Here is a 20498-nt window from a genome sequence, read left to right as displayed (position 1 = left end):
AGCATGTGAGTCCAAAACAATGATGGTGAAGAGGAAAGCAACAACAACACGCACCTTGTGGGCGGAGGTGATGGAAGACGTTGATGGAGCAGTGGAGAGAACACAGCTGCCTTTTCAACTGACAAGTTTGTTTTCCGTGGCCCGGTGCCCCAGTTGGGTGGCGTTTGAATATTTTAGAACATTCCATGGGTGCTTAAGTGAAATCCCCACCCACCCGGGCACCGGGTCATGTAAAACGAAATCCAGAAATATTACGTCTATGTCCTACCATGACAGAAACCCAAAATATTATTCATATCTTCTATTCTGCGCCTCTGTCTCGTGTTTTAATGTTTCTGCACATAATAATGTGCACACTAACAAAGCAGCTCACTATTTGCATGTCGGAATTTTTTTCCTACGAAAACCGAGATCAATCATCGTAATGTGGATGGAATGAAAAGATCTGTGAAAGGAAATCGCGAAATGTGAGCATGTCCAAATTGTTACGATTTTAGAAGTCATGTAGTGTATGCACAGCATTAGAAACTGCCTTGTTACCAAATACCTGTTACCAAAATATATTTTTTACATTTCGCTCCTTCATTTGGAGGGAGGATAATGAAAGTTCACAGAGGTAACAAGTAAAGGTAGACCTATCAATTAGTTAATTAATTTTGTTTATGAATTATTAAGTGATTAAAACTCAATTCTGTTAACAAATCGGTAAAGGAATTTCCAAAAAATACAGTACATACTCTAGTACACTAGAGTTGAGTACACTATAATGTACTGTACCGACCTCTACTCTACTGAGGGCTACTGTGCTGTACTTTAATGTCCAAACTTGTAAATGTAGACGTCTATGATTGGTTCAGATTTGGTACCTCTGGACCAACCAAATTGGGTCTTGTTTCGGGGCAGAACTCATTAAAATAATAGCCAGTGTGTAGAATAATACCCAAATATGCAAAAGAGGATACCTTTTGTGTACCTGTTCAGGATACATCACCATGAAGAGAATGAGATTCATATCCGTAAGTATGCATGTCTGTGTAGTGCAGATCATGAAGCCAAGATGATATTCCATTACCGCAATTCCGTTACCAGGTGTAAATCCACTCTACTTACTGTAGTTCAATAACCAAAGTAGATTTTTTTAAAGTTAATGTGTCATGTCATAGCTGACACCCCATTCTTTCTGCAGACGTCTTTGAATCTTAACTCAGAGCAGATATTTAAGAGTTTTTGGAAAACTTGGACACAAAGAACTGAGGGAGATTTCACCAAAATTCTGTTACCAAACTTTGTATCTGCAAAGTTCATCAAGGAAAGGTATTTTTGTTGTAAAAATGTCAGTGTAAAAAAAAGTTTTTGTGCGTAGAGTTATATGGTTTGTTAAACTTTGAAATCAATGGTTTTTGTTTGGCGTACATTTTAAGTGGAAAAATCTGAGTCTCAGTGCAATTCCGTTTCCATGGAATTACCCATAAGGTTTGATTGTGTCTACCTTTTGATGAGCCAGCTTTTACCCACAGCCACAGGTTGTTCCAATTATCCCTCCCCTGGTTGGCTCAAGCTGCCTGAGTGTGTAGCAGCAGCCCAGTAAACCTCCACATCCAACCCCAGGTTCAGGTAGAGCCGCTAGCGCCAGTGGCCCTGCTGCAGCACATCAGGCTACATGGCACACTCATACCTCTGTGAAGCTCCTTGTAAAAGTTCTCCTCTCATAGTGTGAACTGCCTCATTATGCCACATAGAGCCCCTTTGAAGTGGCTTTGATCGTCATTAGCAACATGATCCCACATACCAGGCTTCTTTAGGAGGTTATAGGGTTTTATTCCCGAGGTGTCTGCTGGCTAGCTTCATGGCTCCCTGGTGTAAAAAAAAAGTCAGGTCTACTTTCTAGCATGATTTAGGTCAACCACTAATGATCACATAAACTTGGAGACCAATCAATGTCATTTCCCCGACGTTGACTTGACAAGTCAAATCTCTGAGAGTACAGAATCAAACGGATCCTTTTTCCAGGTGCGTTCTGACTGCAAGCTATAGATTTTTCAATAAATTGTTGATATGATTGATCTATATTGGCCTTTGTGATCAAGGCGTCATATATGGTTTGTGCAGCTTTTATAAAGGACAAAAGGAGTGTAAAATATCCCACAGCTTTTTTTTTCATGGCCACGGAGATGAAATCTGTTAAGATTCTATTTTTGTCACACTTTGCCCTCTAAATTTTTTTTTTCAGTAGAATCTATGTAATACTAAACAGCAGGAAAACCACTATCCACTCAAACCAAACTCTTTAAGTGCTGTTGTAGTACATGCTGCTGCGATTTGAAATTCATATTTCACAAAATTGCTTCTTGTCCTTGAAGTATGCTTGAAAAGGAAATCAGTGCATGTGTCATGGTTTTTGATACTCCACTGTGCCAGTGCGTCCCTCTGTGCCAGCTGACCTCTTTATTTCTCCCAGACTCCCTGTCGGATGCATCTGGAAATCTCTCCAGATGCTGTCCTGTTAGTCACAGACAGAGACCGTGGTGTCATAGTGGCGGTTTGAGATTTGGACCAGCCCAGCTTCTATGACGACTACATGCTTATTTGGGTTTTACCCATCTCCTTGCTTTTTAGGCTGCAGTTTGGCACTGTTTCTGTCTGTTTCGGTTGGATCAAAGCAAAGCCAAAAGGTCCACTTGGGACTGAGTTGGAGATTGAGCTGTAAATTTGGTGTCATTACATAAGTCATACAAGCCAAAGGATAAAGGTTGCCTGACGTCCTTGTCAGGAAGTGTGCAGTCTATAGGGGATTGCATGACAATGGGGGGGATACCCTGGCACTGAGTTTAACATACCGGTAACATGCGGTTCCCTCCCTCAGCCATGTGTGTGATACATTTTTGGTACCTGCTGTGCATCTCGACGCGTACTTTCTTCAAAAGATCTTTTACATAAACAAAATGTGAAATTGTCTAGCGCTACAAACATCGGCAGCAGTGATTGTTGTTCCAATTCAATGCCTCTTTCCCAATTGCAGGAAGGGGTTTTGTCATGCCCCAGCTTCCCAGTGTGCATGTAATGTGAGCCTGGGCACATGCAAGGCGAGTGAGAGCTGGAGGAGAGGGTGGCCAGACCAGACTGTAATCATTACTACACAGCTCTCTGGTATGAGAACCAGCTGTTGGCTCTCCTTTTGTTCAAAATGTTCTTCCCTTTTTTTCACTGAGGCTGGCCCTTTCCTCAATACCTCCTATTGCAGCCTGTCCCAAATAACCTGCCATGTGCTCGTGGCAACTGGATTCTGGGAAACCGGAAGAGATTCTTTCTCTACAAGGAGGCTGAGATTGGATACAAACACTCTTTCAGGCCACTGCACAGAATGGGCTGTCTAGCCCTTTATTGTTCTAACTGTACAGGCAATGTGCTTGCCAGGGGATGACAATGAAGTAGGTTTTTGATTGTTGATGCTTTCTGCTCTATTGTCATTCAACCTCTCTGAGCATGTCCTATTTTCCCTGAGTATAGCCAGCCTTATTTAATTATTTCACTGTTTAGAGATGAAAAAGTAATGTATTGAGAACGTGGTCAGTGTGTTTTCAGAGCACCTTATTAGGAGACAAGGGGCTCCTGTTAGCTTTTCTCAGTTTACAGTTTACACTTCCCCTGCATGCTGATCAGTGGAGGCTTCTGAGGGCAGGACTACTCATAATAATGGCTGGAACGGAGCAAATAGATTGGCATCAAACACATGGAAATAATGTGTTTGTTCCACTCATTCCGCTGCAGCCATTACCATGAGCCCGTCTCCCCAATTAAGGTGTTACCAACCTCCTCTGATGCTGATGTACCTGTCCCAATGTCTAACTTTGTTTCCCCATTATTAGCCTGTGTGTTTGCACAGCGTTTTTACTGTAAATCACCGTGGGAAGCCAGGGCCTTTGCAGAGATTGTTGTTGGCAAGATTTCATGGGGAGCCCTCATGTTTTGAAGTGTCTCCTGGGGACAAGTAAGGCAGCTCCCCATGCTTTTTGTCTGGGGCATGTTACCCAACCCTGGGCTTTATCCGCCCCTCTGCGCTGGGGACATTTTTCAGGCCTGGTGCATAAAGCAGAGCCAACTCAAATAAAGACCTGCCAGTATGCCCTTTGTCTGCTCTGACACTGGCTGGAGTGGCGTTGTTCACCGACAGCCAGCTTACGGGCTCCTGGAGGCAGGCAGACAGACAGACCGACAGGCAGACAGACAGTGCTTAAACTGTTAGCTCAGGCTGCTCTGTTTGTACATGCCTGGCGTTGATGGGTACGTCACCATGGGAACAGCCAGGAACCAGGCTTTGCTCACCATTGCAGAGAGAGAAAAGGAGATGATAAACTAGCAAAGTGTCAAGTGAGAAAGTGGTGTGAAAAGGTCTGGTTTTTCGCCATCAACTGTTCTGGACTCCTTTTCAAGCGAAAGGCAAGCCACCATGATGTGATTTTTATACATCTTTCTAATTGTTCTTGTTCTTTTGGACTTTTAATCCTTATGCTAAATATTGCTGTTGTCCATACAACAAACCAATCAAGTTTTAGATTTTCCTATAGAGTTGTCAGAGGAGGGCGTTTGGTTTTTAGTATTGGAATTGGATAGTGTTTTTCTTCCATCTGCACAGCACACATGACGAGGTCAGTTGGAGGTCAGTTTTGACCCCCAGACCTGTTTGAACTAACTCCTCTCTCTGAGGAGGACATTCCTACAGCCTTGGAGGGGACCACTGACCAGTAACAGTCCATTGGTTGTTTTTTATATAATAATATATGAAGTTAGGTCATTGTTTTTGACAGTGTTGATAAGGGTCATGGGTCCGCTGATGGGTGTGGCTCCACTTCTCTGTGCTGAGTTCACTGATGAGAAAGACTGAATGGGCACCGCCTTGCCTCAGAGCCATACAAAATATACTTGACGTATTTCTGAGCACCACCAAGATGTATGATATCTACCAATGGTCTAGTTGAGACGGAAACGAAAGTAGGGAGGTTGGTCGTGGAGGATGGGTGAGCGTTATCTGTGACAGTCTAGCAATCCAAAGCTTGAATGTTCGAGTTGCGTCTGGGCCCACTGTAGCATTTTAGCTAACCTTTCCCCTAACCCATATTCTAAAGTTAATCCAATTCACCTAACCTTCTACATAAATTTGCCTAACCTTTGCTGTTTTAGTTCTCCTAACCGCCAAATAAATTCTCTCCACAATTCTCCTTTGTTGTTATGGCGCAACAAGCAACCTGGTCTCCGATAAAGATGTGCAATATTATATGTCAACCAAGATGTATGAGAAGGTACATCATCCAATTTGTATGATATTATACCACCAAGTAAGATGTATGATACTACACATCCTCTAGTATGTATGTTATTGTATGTTATTCCATTTATAATGTAACCTAACGTATCATATCATACTAAAAGGAGTGTCACAGATTTATGTACAGAATAATACAAATTGCCCTGAGACCACATTGTTGGGCAGCACGGCTTGTGTCAGCATCCTCAGTATATCACTGAATAATGCCTACTGTCAGTGTCAGTGTCAGCAGTTCAGCCGCTGGCTGATGGCTCTTTAGGGTTCACCACTGCCCCCTGAATGGTGTCTTTTCTGAGAAAGTGTGTACCAGTGTGTATGTGCAAGTGCCTTCTCGGTTATGCAGTGTTTTGATCTAACAGCGGTCTCTTCTCCTGAAATGCAGAGGAATCTTCTTGGACACCATCCTGCCACGCTATGATGTCAATGCAGTGAGACCGCCAATTGGCCAGAGGACAAGGCTAAGCAAAGGGGATATCACACAGGCACGCAAACTCTACAAGTGTTCCAGTAAGAACAGCACAATTATTTCAAACACATGTTGGTGTATACAGTGGCAAGAAAAAGTATGTGTTACCTGAATACCTGAATTTCTGCATAAATTGGTCATAAAATTATATTGGATCTTCATCTAAGTCACAACAATAGACAAACACAGTCTGCTTAAACTAATAATACACTAATTATTGTATTGAATACATAATTTAAACATTCACAGTATAGGTTGGAAAAAAGTATGTCAAACCCCTAGGCTAATGACTTCTCCGAAAGCTAATTGGAGTCAGGAGTCCGCTAACCTGGAGTCCAATCAATGAGACGAGATTGGAAATGTTGGTTAGAACTGTCTAGCCCTGTAAAAACACTCACATAATTTGAGTTTTCCTGATGTGAAACATGCCTTGAACATGCCTTGAACAAAAGAGATCTCAGAAGACCTAAGATTAAGAATTGTTGACTTGCATAAATCTGGATAGGGTTACAAAAGTATCTCTAAAAGCCTTGATGTTCATCAGTCCACGGTAAGACAAATAGTCTATAAATGGAGAAAGTTCATCACTGTTGCTACTCTCCCTAGGAGTGGTTGTAAGGGAAAGATGACTGCAAGAGCACAGCGCAGAATGCTCAATGTGGTAAAGAAGGATCCTAGAGTGTGAGCTAAAGACTAACAGAAATATAAGGAGCATGTTAACATCTCTGTTGATGAGTCTATGAAACATAAAACACTTAACAAGAATGGTGTTCATGTGTTCACCACAGAAGAATCCACTGCTGTCCAAAAAATTGCTGCACGTCTGAAGTTTGCAATAGTGCAGCTGGATTTTCCAAAGTGCTACTGGCAAAATATTCTGTGGACAGATGAAACTACAATTGAGTTGTTTGGAAGGAACTCACAACACTATGTGTGGAGAAAAAAAAGGCACACCAACATCAAAAACTTATCCCAACTGTGAAGTATGGTGGGGGGGTATCATGGTTTGGGGCTGCCTCAGGACATGGACAGCTTGCTCTCATCGACGGAAAAACGAATTCCCAAGTTTATCAAGACATTTTGGAGGAGAATGTAAGGCTGTCTGCCAATTGAAGCTCAACAGAAGTTGGGTGATGCAACAGGACAATGACCCAAAACACAGAAGTAAATCAACAACAGAATGGCTTCAACAGAAAACAATACGCCTTCTGGAGTGGCCCAGTCCTGACCTCAACCAAATTTGAGATGCTGTGGCATGACCTCGAGAGTGGTTCACACCAGACATCCCAAGAATATTGCTGAACTGAAACAGTTTTGTGGAATGAGGAATGGTCCAAAATTCTTCCTGACCATTGTGCAGGTCTGATCCCAAACTACAGAAAACGTTTGGCTGAGGTTATTGCTGCCAAAGGAGGGTCAACCAGTTATTAAATCCAAGGGTTCACATACTTTTTCCACCCTGCACTGTGAATGTTTACATGGTGTGTTCAATAAAGACATGAAAACGTATCATTGTGTGTTATTAGTTTAACCAGACTGTGTTCGTCTATTGTTGTGACTTCAAATTTTATCTAATCTTCCTCTATGACCAATTTATGCAGAAATCCAGATCATTCCGAAGTGTTCACATACTTTTTTCTTGCCACTGTAGTTTGTACATAGCACAAGGTATATATTAAACAATAGGTCTAGGAAGTTGACATAATAATGCACAATGGACATTATATAGTGCTTTTGTTGCTTTTGCTTACCTCTGAAAGTAAGAAATGTTATTCTACTTTTTCGTGTCTCTCAATATCACAGCGTGAATACTCAAACGCTCCTTATTTTCCTAGATGTAGTTTACGTGTGGAAATAGTTGAGCATCTACCATTGATGCGAAGTGGTTCCCTGGCTACAGTTGCCGTGACTCCCTGGCTAGGGGAAGGAGTGTAAACAGTGCCCTAGAACAGGAAGTGTCATCACTCTTACCCAGATAGACTCAAAAGAAAGGCTGGTCTCAAGAGAACAATGACTAGAATGATGGCTGGGAATCAACATACTCTATTCTTAGAGTCCAGAGATCAAGATATTTTCAATGTAAACTGAACATATGTGTTCTAAAGGAAAACATCCTGCCCTGACACTTTACCAGTAGTTATGTTGGTCTTTAGAAAGACTTAAAGGTTTAATAAGGTTAAGGCTGAAGGGACAACGACTACAGGCGCAAGGTCGATTTATAGCATAAAACGTTTAAAATAGTTTAAAATAGTAATTCATAAAACAAAAGTGATGTCAGAGCGTTAATTGTGGGTCAGACAGGGAAAACTGGGTTTGTCAGAACCACATTAAAGCTCAGTGAATAAACAGCATACTGCTGGCCAGAACTGGACCACTGAATGTGGTTTTAGTGGGGGGAATCATCTTTCTTCACCATAGATGGTTTAGAGAGGTGGGGCTGTTTAAGTGGGTGTGTTATGTGTTCTTCACAGTGATAAACTCTCTCTCAGTGGAACAGGGGCTAGTGGATGATGTGGCGCACAGAGGATGCAGCTAGGAAGGAGTCTCTCTCTGTTTTCATGGAAAACAGATTGTACGAGCGCAGCGCAGTGGATCCTTATTCACACAGCATTCCTGGGAGCATTTGTCATCCCCTCAGAGTGATTGTTAATGGTTTAGCATCAGTAGACCTCTGCCAAGCGTTATTTGACGCTTTATGGCCTGGAGGGAGGGAGCCAATGAACGTAACCAGTTGTGGGAGATGTTTTTCTTACTCCCGCTGAGTAAGAAAAACTCAGTAAGAAGTTCCCCTAGAGCACTGTGCATGCATGCTGGTTGAAATTATCCCCTGTAGCACAGTGGGCCAGAGGGAGGATTGAACTACCAGCATGTTCATAATGTATTAGGTCTCCTAGAGGATTTGGTTATTTACATTATTTATTTACAGATTTATTTTGAGACGATGCACATAGAATGTCTCTCATACGGTCTTCTATTGCTTCTCATCAACTGGAAGAGGTTGATAATCATCACCATCAGCAGATGATATTTTGAAAATGAAAGAGTTGCCCTCTTAAGATTCAGGATTATTGTTGTAGCATCAAACTGCTGTCTTCTACATTCTGCCTTTAGTGGAACTTGGCTACTTCATTTCTGTTTCTCTAATCAGTATTTTAGCCCTTATCAGAAAGAAACGAATTGCTAGATTCTCCACTGGTTGACGTGGTCCTCATGTTAATGTGTCTCTCTCTTTCTCTGTTGATAGGATGTGGAGACAGTCTGCAGGAAAGCAGTGGGAACTTCTCCTCTCCTGGCTTCCCCAATGGATACTCAGCCTACATGCACTGCATCTGGAGAATATCGGTCACACCTGGGGAAAAGGTGGGGCCATGGAAAACTGACTGAGATAAAAACTTGAAGTGCTTTATTTATTGTGACTTAGTGATAACTCTGTTCCCTTTGTCAGTCACTCTGTATAACATACCATGGGGAGTCAACGACCAATCATATTCACTGAAAACTGAAATCATGCCCAACGGGCCAATAGATAGATGCCAAGCCTGCCATTGGAAGCCCCGCCTTCCTGGCTATAATACCGGGGTTCGTGGAATACCGGGGAACGTGTCACGCAATTTACAAACTTTTCAAGCAAACGAAGACTACGAGATTCGGCTCCGACTTACATGTCTGTTAGTGGGGAGACAGTACTCGTCCCTGTAGATGTTGCGAGTTTTGGGTCTTGGCATTGGTTTTTGCGTTTGCTAAAACCCCACTACTTTCTGCTCTGCTTGTGTAGCTAATGCTTCCTTGCTTGAATAAGATGGCAAGTGGTAAGAGTAAGTTCAAAAAGTCTAATCAGTTGAGTTTGAACCACCGATCGTGCCCTAGGGCATGTGGTTTCACAATGAAAATTAAAGATACTCATGAGTGCTGTCCTGTTGCCTGGGGTGGAAACACGCTTTGGCTCAGACCAGTTTGTGTGACATTTTATCCGGCTTGGTTCAACTTCCATTGGGCGTATTTACCTCCTGTCCCTGCAGCAGTGACACGTTGCTTACCCCTATTTAAAGATTTCGCAGATGAGCTAAAGGCGACCTGGGATTCCCCTCATTCAGCCAGGCTGGATCATGAGTGTAGAGGATATGGAGAAAGCTGGGCTTTTTTGCACAGTGCTGATGGATGGAAACCTGGCGAGTTACTTTTGTATATATAGTGTATGTGGAAACCCTTCAAATTAGTGGATTCAGCCATTTCAGCCACACCCGTTGCTGACAGGTATATACAATCAAGCACATATTCATGCAATCTCCATAGACAAGCATTGGCAGTAGAATGGCCTTACTGAAGAGCTCAGTGACTTTCAACGTGGGCACCGTCATAGGATGCCACTGTTCCAACAAGTCAGTTTGTCAAATTTCTGCCCTGCAAGAGCTGCCCCAGTCAACTGTAAGTTCTGTTACTGTGAAGTGGAAATGTCTAGGAGCAAGAACGGCTCAGTCGTAAAGTGGTAGTGCGTAAAAAGTGTCTGTCTTCGGTTGCAACACTCACTACCAAGTTCCAAACGGCCTCTGGAAGCATGGTCAGCACAAGAACTGTTCGTCGGGAGGTTAATGAAATGGGTTTCCATGGCCGAGCAGCTGTGTAACAGTATATTTTTAAACCGTCCCCTCGCCCATACCCGGGCGCGAACCAGGGACCTTCTGCACACATCAACAGTCACCCTCGAAGCATCGCTCCACAAAAGCCGCGGCCCTTGCAGAGCAAGGGGAACTACTACTTCAAGGTCTCAGAGCAAGTGACGTCACTGATTGAAACGCTATTTAGCGCCCACGCTAACTAAGCTAGCCGTTTCACATCCGTTACACTCACCCCCCTTTTGACCTTCCTCCTTTTTCCGCAGCAACCAGTAATCCGGGTCAACAGCATCAATGTAACAGTACAAATTTAGACCGTCCCCTCGCCCATACCCGGGCGCGAACTAGGGACCTTCTGCACACATCAACAGTCACCCTCGAAGCATCGTTACCCATCGCTCCACAAAAGCCGCGGCCCTTGCAGAGCAAGGGGAACTACTACTTCAAGGTCTCAGAGCAAGTGACGTCACTGATTGAAACGCTATTTAGCGCCCACGCTAACTAAGCTAGCCGTTTCACATCCGTTACAGCTGCACAGAAGCCTAAGATTACCATGCGCAATGCCAAGTGTCAGCTGGAGTGGTGTAAAGTTCGCCACCGTTGTTCTCTGGAGCAGTAGAAATCTATTCACTGGATTGATGAATCACACTTCACCATCTGGCAGTCCGATGGACAAATCTGGGTTTGGTGGATGCCAGGAGAACGCTACCTATCCCAATGCATAGTGCCAACTGTACAGTTTGGTGGATGAGGAATAATGGTCTGATGCTGTTTTTCATTGTTTGGGCTAGACCCCTTAGTTCCAGTGAAGGGAAATCTTAACGCTACAGCATACAATGACATTCTAGACTATTCTGTGCTTCCAACTTTGTGGCAACAGTTTGGGGAAGGCCCTTTCCCTTTTTTAGCATGACAATGCCCCCTTGCACAAAGTGAAGTTCATACAGAAATGGTTTGTTGAGATCGGTGTGGAAGAACTTGACTGGCCTGCACAGAGCCCTGACCTGAACCCCATCGTACACCTTTGGGATGAATCTGAACGCCGACTGCAAGCCAGGTCTAATCGCCCAACATCAGTGCCTGACCTCACTAATGCTCTTGTGGCTGAATGGAAGCAAGTCCCCACATCTAGTGGAAAGCTTTCCCAGAAGAGTGGAGGCTGTTATAGCAGCAAAGGGGGGACCAACTCCATATTAATGCCCATCATTTTGGAATGAGATGTTCGACGAGCACGTGTCCACATACTTTTGGTCATGTAGTGTTCTTAGCCTCTGGGGCTAACAATGGGGCTAATCCTAGAACGGTGCTTCCAAATAAACAGAGCCAGTTCTCAGCGGATTAGCTGGACAAAGTGTACCAGGCTAAGGGTGCGGCGGCCTAGTAATTGAATATGGTCACAATGCTGCAGATTTACAGTGCATTCGGGAAGTATTCAGACCACTTGCCTTTTTCCATTTGGTTACGTTACGGCCTTTTTCTAAAATGTATTAAATCGTTTTTCCCTCATCAATCTACACACAATACCCCATAATTACATTTTTGCAAATGTATTACAAATAAATAACTGAAATATCACATTTAAATAAGTATCCAGACCCTTTACTCAGTACTTTGTTGAAGCACATTTGGCAGCGATTAGAGCCTTGAGTCTTTTTGCGTATGAGGCTACAAGCTTGGCACACCTGTATTTGGGGAATTTCTCCCATTCATTTCTGCAGATCCACTCAAGCTCTGTCAGGTTGGATGGGGAGCGTCGCTGCACAGCTATTTGCAAGTCTCTCCAGAAATGTTTGATCAGGTTCAAGTCCGGGCTCTTGCAGGGCCACTCAAGGACATTCAGAGACTTGTCCTGAGGGATCAGAGTATTGGCTGGTCGTAGCGGACTCGAGTAAACAGGTGGAGCTCCACACTGCCACGCTGGTTTCCCATATTTCTCTCTGGGGTTCATAGGCAATCACAAAAAAAGTTGTTTGACTCTGGCTCAACGCATTCAGTTACTGGGTTTTATCATATGGATGTAACTGTCCCAGTGTGGCTCATAGTGTTCTTATGGCTGGGTCCGGGAGTGGGTGCAATGCAGTGCACATTTATCCAGGTTTCTACAGTTCCCTATGGGTTTCAGCCTTAGGGTGCGGCAGTGCGTAAAGAGGGCATTATCATGTTTACCACAGTTTTCTGTGGATTTGAGCCTTGGTCTGCCATGGCAGCGGCGAGTACACAGTTTCCAGGTTACTGCTGGTTTGCTGTGGGTTTGAGCCTCAGGCTGCCATGGTTCAACTGGTTGATGCTATGCAGCATGAATGTGCGTTTTACCAAGTCACGACAGGTGTTCTGTTTTGGACTTGCGGTTTCTTGCACGAGTACTGATATTTCAGGATGGCAAGGTAAGTATTATTATTGGAACCATGGGGTCTATGAACTTGGGCTGCAGTGGCAGCGTGTCAGTGCGCATGGCCAATTTGTAGTAGGTTCTGGTTCCCTATATTGGGCTGACAGTTCAGCGCCCAGTTCAGTATTAGGGAAAAAAGTGGCTTCTGTAACCCCTTTTTTGGAGATGTGGGCCTGCTAGTTTGGTACCAGCTGAGCTGGCTTGGGGTGTGATTGAATGTCCCCATAGAATGTTATATGGAGTGACCGACTGAACGGGAAGCTACAGTTATGAATATAACTACAGTTCCCTGAAGGCGGGAACGAGGTATAACATATTTTGGCCACATGCCGTCAGGGGGTTTGGGATCACTGAAGAGCAGTACTGAATTGAGAAATGAATGCGAGTATTATTACCAGGAAGGTAGGGCTTCCGAGGGCGGGCTCGGCATTTATTGGCCCGTTGGGTGTGATTTCAATTTTCTTCAGGTGAATATGATTGGTTGTTGACTCCCCACAGTATGTTATACCTCATTCCCTCCTTCAGGGAACAGTAGTTATATTCATAACTAAGTTTTCCTAAGGATGATAAAATCTCGATTTTAAAGTCAGCACTGGATTTTTGTTTTCTTCTCATGTTGAAACTGTTTGGACTGTATTTTGTTCATTAATCATCATGCTCTCTTGGTTATTAAGATCATTCTGAACTTCACCTCCATGGATCTGTACAGGAGTCACCTGTGTTGGTATGACCATGTTGAGATCAGAGATGGATACTCCAGGAAAGCCCCTCTGAAAGGTTAGGATTTAAGAATGTCTTAGTCCCATACATGCACTATACACTATGGTAAAGTGATGCTGAAAATAAACTTAAATGTAACACAAGGGTGTCTGGACAAAAAGGTAGTTCTGAGTGTAATAAGGTGGTCTGGTGTGTGTGTTCCAGGTCGTTTCTGTGGGGATAAGCTGCCTGAACCAATCATCTCCACCGACAGCCGCCTGTGGATCGAGTTCCGCAGCAGCAGTAACTGGGTGGGGAAGGGCTTCTCCGCTGTGTATGAAGGTAAGTCCAGAGCCCAATCCCCAGCAGCCCCATAACTACACAACTCAGCTGACTGACTGGCCACATCGGTCACAGATTGAACAACATGCCTGAAAGCAGCTCAGTGATTCTGTCAAATACCCAAGTATGACTGCCTCCATGCTGATGTATCCAGCACATCAGCATGGCTCATTGTAACATTGTATCCAGACTGTAAAGCAGGGTTGGGCAAACTTTATGGCTCGAGGGCCACATCGGGATTTTGAAATTCAACGGAGGGACGCATTTTTTGGGGGACCAATAGTTCGTTCATATCAATTTGTGGGGGCCTCCTGAGTGGCGCAGGGGTTTAAGGTACTGCATCACAATGCTTGAGGTCTCACTACAGACCCGGGTTCGATCCCAGGCTGTGTAACAGCTGGCCGTGACTGGAAGACCCATGAGGCGGCGCACAATTGGCCCAGCGTCGCCCGGGTTAGGAGAGGGTTTGGCAGGTTTCCTTGTCCCATCGCACTCTAGTGACTCCTGTGGCGGGCTGGGCGCATGCACACTGACAAGGACGCCAGGTGTACAGTGTTTCCTCCGTAACATTGGTGCGGCTGGCTTCCAAGTTAAGCGGGCATTGTGTCAAGAAGCAGTGCGACTTGGCTGGGTCGTGTTTTGGAGGATGCATGGCTCTCAACCTTCTCCTCTCCCAAGTCCGTACAGAAGTTGCAGCGATGTGACAAGATTGTAACTAACACCCCCCTTTGCTGTAGAGCATGGTGTATTGAATATAGGAACCATTTAATTTAATCCACATTATGAAATCCATCAACACATTGAAAGAAATGTGGTGAGGATGATAGATAGCTATGACGTCACTGCATGTTCTCTGCCATTCAGCCATCTGTGGAGGGGAGGTGAAGAAGGATAACGGACAGATCCAGTCTCCTAACTACCCAGACGACTATCGGCCCAACAAGGTGTGCATATGGAAGATCAGTGTGTCTCAGGGCTACCACGTCGGCCTGACCTTCCAGTCCTTTGAGGTAAGAGATACGGGCCTCTACTTGTTCCTTTCACCCCCTTTATCAATTATCACATTTTTCCATACCACTACATCATTATCCTCTGCAACCTTTGTGTATGAGGAATGAAAATGACTTGGAAGTTCTAACCTTGTCCCTTTTACCCATCCCTTCCTTAGATTGAGAGGCATGACAGCTGTGCCTATGACTACCTGGAGGTGAGGGATGGGAACTCTGAGAACAGCCCACTGGTGGGACGCTTCTGTGGTTACGACAAGCCAGATGACATTAAGACCAGTTCCAACCAGCTCTGGATGAAGTTTGTGTCTGATGGCTCTGTCAATAAGGCTGGCTTCGCTGCCAACTTTTTCAAAGGTCAGATCTCAAGGGTTTTGTACTGTATAAATAAACACCCAGAGAGTCATTGCTGATTGCATATGCCCTTGTTGTAGAAATTACCAGCCTAAGTTTCATAGTAATGAATCTTTTGAGTAATTTGATAATTCTGTCATGATTGGTTGTGTTAAATTATATATAATTCAGGAGAGACAATTTCATCATTTGTGACCTTTTAATGTTTATCTTTGGTTTAGTTTTGGAGGGGTGCACTTGTAGGCTGTATGAGTTGTGAGGCTATGTAAAGGGCGCTAACCTGTTGTTGTTGTTGTGCTGGTTGTAGAGATGGACGAGTGCTCCAAGCCAGACAATGGTCGCTGTGAGCAACGCTGTGTCAACACACTGGGCAGCTACAAGTGTGCCTGTGACCCGGGCTATGAGCTGGCTGCCGACAAGCGCAGCTGTGAGGGTGAGTACAGTAGAATACTGACCAGAGCCTGCTCAATAATGCCTCCTCTACTGCAGGTCACACAGTAATGCAGTTCAGTGCTGTTCTTTAGTCACTGCCCCCCAAATACACCAGTTTCCCCACATACAGTAGCTAGAAAAAATACCTCCAGAGATGTCTGTACTCAACAGTTCGTCATTTGGGTTTATTGCCACCCAATGGGGTTGTATTTGTTGCCCTCACCCTACCAAAATTCAACTCCAACTTCACAGGTAATCAGAGCACAAAGCAAGTGTTGAAAACATCCTGACATTTACGACCATCATCTGTAAATTAGAAACAGACAGAAGTGCTGCTGATGCAGGGGTTTATTGTTTTACCTTTTCGTTTTCCAAACCTGACCACTGTCTGCCTCTAGAGGAGGAGTTCTGCTATGACATGTTCTTCAAACGTTGAAAAATTATCCAACTTAACCCTTTTGGGTGACATACATTTCTGCATGTAGGGTTAGGGCTAACCCTAAGCTTTTGGTAAAAATATAGCAGGTTGTCTGTTAGAAAACGATCCTCAATTGTTAAATAATACCCAGCTTAACCTTTTTGGATGACATACATTGTGCTTTTAAGGTTTTGGGGGGATAAAATCCCACCAATATAGATAGATGTTTTGCACAAATTGTCATTGATACACATTTTTATATACACCATTTTATCCTTATAACCATATGAAGTTTAGGCACATCTTAACTATTGTCCTGGTCTTCTCTCATATGGACATCTGTCTGTCTGTGTGTGTAGCTGCATGTGGAGGTTTCATCACCAAACTGAACGGCTCCATCACCAGTCCAGGCTGGCCTAGAGAGTACCCCCCCAACAAGAACTGTATCTGGCAGCTGGTGGCGCCCACACAGTACCGCATCACCCTGCTCTTTGACGTCTTTGAGACGGAGGGCAATGACGTGAGCACCGGGGTTATTATGACTGGGCACGGGTTGGGTTTGTTCTCCATGGGCCTTAATGGTGTCATCATGGATCTGTCCTCCTGTCTGTCATAGAGTACAGAATGTTGTCCTTATATTGTACTTTGTAATAGTATATATTCCTGTGCATCGTATTTGTGTACAAATTGTAATTGCATTCCCAAATGTTTCATGTTGTAATGACCTGATGCTTCTCTGTCCAGGTGTGTAAATATGACTATGTGGAGGTGCGCAGTGGGCTCTCAGCAGACTCAAGGCTACATGGGAAATTCTGTGGAGCAGAGAAACCTGAGGCCATCACCTCTCAGTACAACAACATGCGCATTGAGTTTAAGTCAGACAACACCGTCTCCAAGAAAGGATTCAAAGCTCAGTTCTTCTCAGGTGAGCCTTTGGCACTGTGTGTGTGTGTCTTTCCCTCCAAGAGTCTGTTTCTGTGTGTATGAGTGAAGGTTAATCAATTCGACCCCACAAGTGTGTTTGAGTGCTAATGCCAGTGTGGTAGTGTGGGAGGAACGTTCATGAAGGTAGTGTCCCTTTATGTCCCCAGACAAAGACGAGTGCTCGAAGGAGAATGGAGGCTGCCAACACGAGTGTGTCAACACCTTCGGGAGCTACAGCTGTCAGTGCCGCAGTGGCTTTGTGCTGCACGAGAACAAACACGACTGCAAAGAAGGTACCGATCGGCCACCTGCACACTGAAACTGAGACCCACTGGCACATTGATTCTGGGTTTATGTATTTTATGCGGGTTGGAGCTCTGGAGGTTATTTTTAGGGGGATGACTTAACAGGAGGTTGGTGGCACCTTAATTGGGGAGATAATGGTTGGAGTGGAATAAGTGGAATGGTATCAAATGCATCAGTCACATGGTTTTCATGTGTTTGATGCCATTCCATTGGCTCCGTTCCAGACATTATTAGCTGTCCTCCCCTCAACAGCCTCCAGTGGATGCCTTTCTATTGCAATGATTGGAGAGCAAGTACACACTCCCTTGTGCCAAATACCACAGTGCAGCTCCTGAGTGGAGTTTGAACATTGGCCTGTGTGGAGCAGTAATGATACAAGGGAGCGATGTTGATCTTGTGGATGTATTTTTGCAGCCGGCTGTGATCACGTTGTGAACAGTGTGACTGGCACTATCACAAGCCCCAATTGGCCAGATAAATACCCCAGCAAGAAGGCATGCACCTGGGCACTCTCCACCACCGCAGGCCATCGCATCAAAATCGTATGTGTCCCCCTCCAACTCTCTCTACAGTCTTAACATACAGATTGCATGTGTGTGTAGGTATGGGTATGTGTTTGTGGGAAGGGGAGTTTGGGTGAACTGTGGAAACCATTGAGGACTTTGCACTGTACCGTACTGAGCACCACAGCCTCTGCTTGATTGAAACAATCCCCTAACCACAAATGTCTCCCCCTTCTGTCACAATCATACCGTTTTGTCTTAATCCATGGCAGACTGTACATATCTCAGCTTTTTGAATATGGTTAACTTGGCCAATGAAAAGTGATTGCATGTGTCTATGCTCTTTATTCCAATTGGTTTCTTAAGGTTATTACCCTGATAGGGAACCATTCTATTTCATACTCAGCTCTTCTAGCTTTTGTAAAACAGGCTGTATACCTGCCACCTTCTTTCCTTATTTCTCTCCCCTCATGCTTTGTCTCAGGCCTTCAATGCAATTGACATGGAGGCCCATCTAGAGTGTGCCTACGACCACATTGAGATCTACGACGGGCGCGACAGCAAAGCCCCCAGTCTGGGTCGCTTCTGTGGCACTAAGGAGCCTCCTCCCATCATGTCCAGCGCCAACAAGATGTTCATCCGCTTCTTCTCTGATAACTCTGTTCAGAAGAAGGGCTTCGAGGCCTCCCACACAGCAGGTACAGTGGGGCAAAAAAGTATTTAGTCAGCCACCAATTGTGCAAGTTCTCCCTCTTAAAAAGATGAGAGGCCTGTAATTTTCATCGTAGGTACACTTCAACTATGACAGACAAAATTAGAAAAAAAATCCAGAAAATCACATTGTAGGATTTTTTATGAATTTATTTGCAAATTATGGTGGAAAATAAGTATTTGGTCAATAACAAAAGTTTATCTCAATACTTTGTTATATACCCTTTGTTGGCAATGACAAGAGGTCAAAAGTTTTCTGTAAGTCTTCACAAGGTTTTCACACACTGTTGCTGGTATTTTGGCCCATTCCTCCATGCAGATCTCCTCTAGAACAGTGATGTTTTGGGGCTGTTGCTGGGCAACACGGACTTTCAACTCCCTCCTAAGATTTTCTATGGGGTTGAGATCTGGAGACTGGCTAGGCCACTCCAGGACCTTGAAATGCTTCTTACGAAGCCACTCCTTCGTTGCCTGGGCGGTGTGTTTGGGATCATTGTCATGCTGAAAGACCCAGCCATGTTTCATCTTCAATGCCCTTGCTGATGGAAGGAGGTTTTCACTCAAAATCTCACGATACATGGCCCCATTCATTCTTTCCTTTACACGGATCAGGTCGTCCTCTTCCCTTTGCAGAAAAACAGCCCCAAAGCATGATGTTTCCACCCCCATGCTTCACAGGAGGTATGGTGTTCTTTGGATGCAACTCAGCATTCTTTGTCCTCCAAACACGACGAGTTGAGTTTTTACCAAAAAGTTATATTTTGGTTTCATCTGACCATTTGACATTCTCCCAATCTTCTTGTGGATCATCCAAATGCTCTCTAGCAAACTTCAGACGGGCCTGGACATGTACTGGCTTAAGCAGGGGGACACGTCTGGCACTGCAGGATTTGAGTCCCTGGCGGCGTAGTGTGTTACTGAACCACCCGTGTGGTTCTGGGATTTTTGCTCACCGTTCTTGTGATCATTTTGACCCCACGGGGTGAGATCTTGCGAGGAGCCCCAGATCGAGGGAGATTATCAGTGGTCTTGTATGTCTTCCATTTCCTAATAATTGCATTAAAAATCCTACAATGTGATTTTCTGGATTTTTTTTCTCATTTTGTCTGTCATAGTTGAAGTGTACCTATGATGAAAATTACAGGCCTCTCCTACTTAAAAAGATGAGAACTTGCACAATTGGTGGCTGACTAAATACTTTTTTTGCCCCACTGTATATTACTGCCATCACAACTTAGACTCTAGCCCGCTTTGTGAATAGAAATACTGCAGTGGTTTCTCATAAATTGTCATTGGTTAGTTCCTTCTAAATGATGTCTATTTATTTTATCTCCAGAGTGTGGAGGTCGTTTCAAGGCTGAGGTCAAGACCAAAGACCTGTACTCCCATGCTCAATTTGGTGACAATAACTACCCCGGTGCATCTGACTGCCAGTGGGTGATCGCTGCTGAGAAAGGCTATGGGGTGGAGCTCATCTTCCAGACCTTTGAAATCGAGGAGGAGGCTGACTGTGGCTACGACTACATGGAGCTCTTTGATGGTGCTGACACCAAGTCCCCAAGGCTAGGACGCTACTGTGGCTCTGGGGTAAACTCACCGATAACCTCATTTATTGAAATACTTTTTCTGGCCAAAGTATTTTTTAGCACCAACAGTATACTGTCATAATATAATTTCATAATATAATTTTTCTCTCGTTCAGGTCTAGTTTTATTGAACGACTGCAGCTGTGTTAAAACAACACTTTCAGAGGCAGTGTAAAATTACCTCTGCAGTCGAATAACCTTTTATACTGTGTGTCTGTGTTTGAGCGCTAAAGAATGGCCCCAGTGTTGTAAAGATTTCCACTCCGCTCTCCAGCTTTAATCACTTTGTTGAAGTTGATGTGTTCCTCTGGGTTGGACAATATTGCTTCAGTAGCAGCTGAGCTCAATAAGAGCGGGCCCTGGCTGGCTTGTGATAGGCTATCATGGTCTCCAGCACTGAGCTGTAACTGAGAATGAATCAGCCA

At 44.3% G+C, this 20498-nt stretch overlaps 1 protein-coding gene across 2 annotated transcripts in view; it reads left to right on the top strand.

Annotated features, from left to right (window-relative positions):
* Positions 1-20498, top strand: part of LOC110525648 (bone morphogenetic protein 1) — a 52926-nt gene that overhangs the window by 29710 nt on the left and 2718 nt on the right. For both annotated transcript variants that reach the window (XM_021605968.2, XM_036979757.1), the window contains exons 7-19: positions 5706-5830; positions 9034-9149; positions 13466-13568; positions 13716-13832; positions 14697-14842; positions 15001-15196; positions 15501-15626; positions 16403-16563; positions 16788-16968; positions 17135-17260; positions 17688-17815; positions 18261-18474; positions 19824-20074. In XM_021605968.2, the coding sequence (XP_021461643.1) occupies positions 5706-5830; positions 9034-9149; positions 13466-13568; positions 13716-13832; positions 14697-14842; positions 15001-15196; positions 15501-15626; positions 16403-16563; positions 16788-16968; positions 17135-17260; positions 17688-17815; positions 18261-18474; positions 19824-20074 (1990 nt within the window). The remainder of the gene's footprint in view (positions 1-5705; positions 5831-9033; positions 9150-13465; positions 13569-13715; positions 13833-14696; positions 14843-15000; positions 15197-15500; positions 15627-16402; positions 16564-16787; positions 16969-17134; positions 17261-17687; positions 17816-18260; positions 18475-19823; positions 20075-20498) is intronic.

This window comes from Oncorhynchus mykiss, chromosome 6, assembly GCF_013265735.2.
Source record: "Oncorhynchus mykiss isolate Arlee chromosome 6, USDA_OmykA_1.1, whole genome shotgun sequence".
Lineage (NCBI taxonomy): Eukaryota > Metazoa > Chordata > Actinopteri > Salmoniformes > Salmonidae > Oncorhynchus > Oncorhynchus mykiss.
The sequence above is the reverse complement of the archived record's forward strand: the minus strand, read 5'-3'. Positions and strand labels throughout refer to the sequence as shown.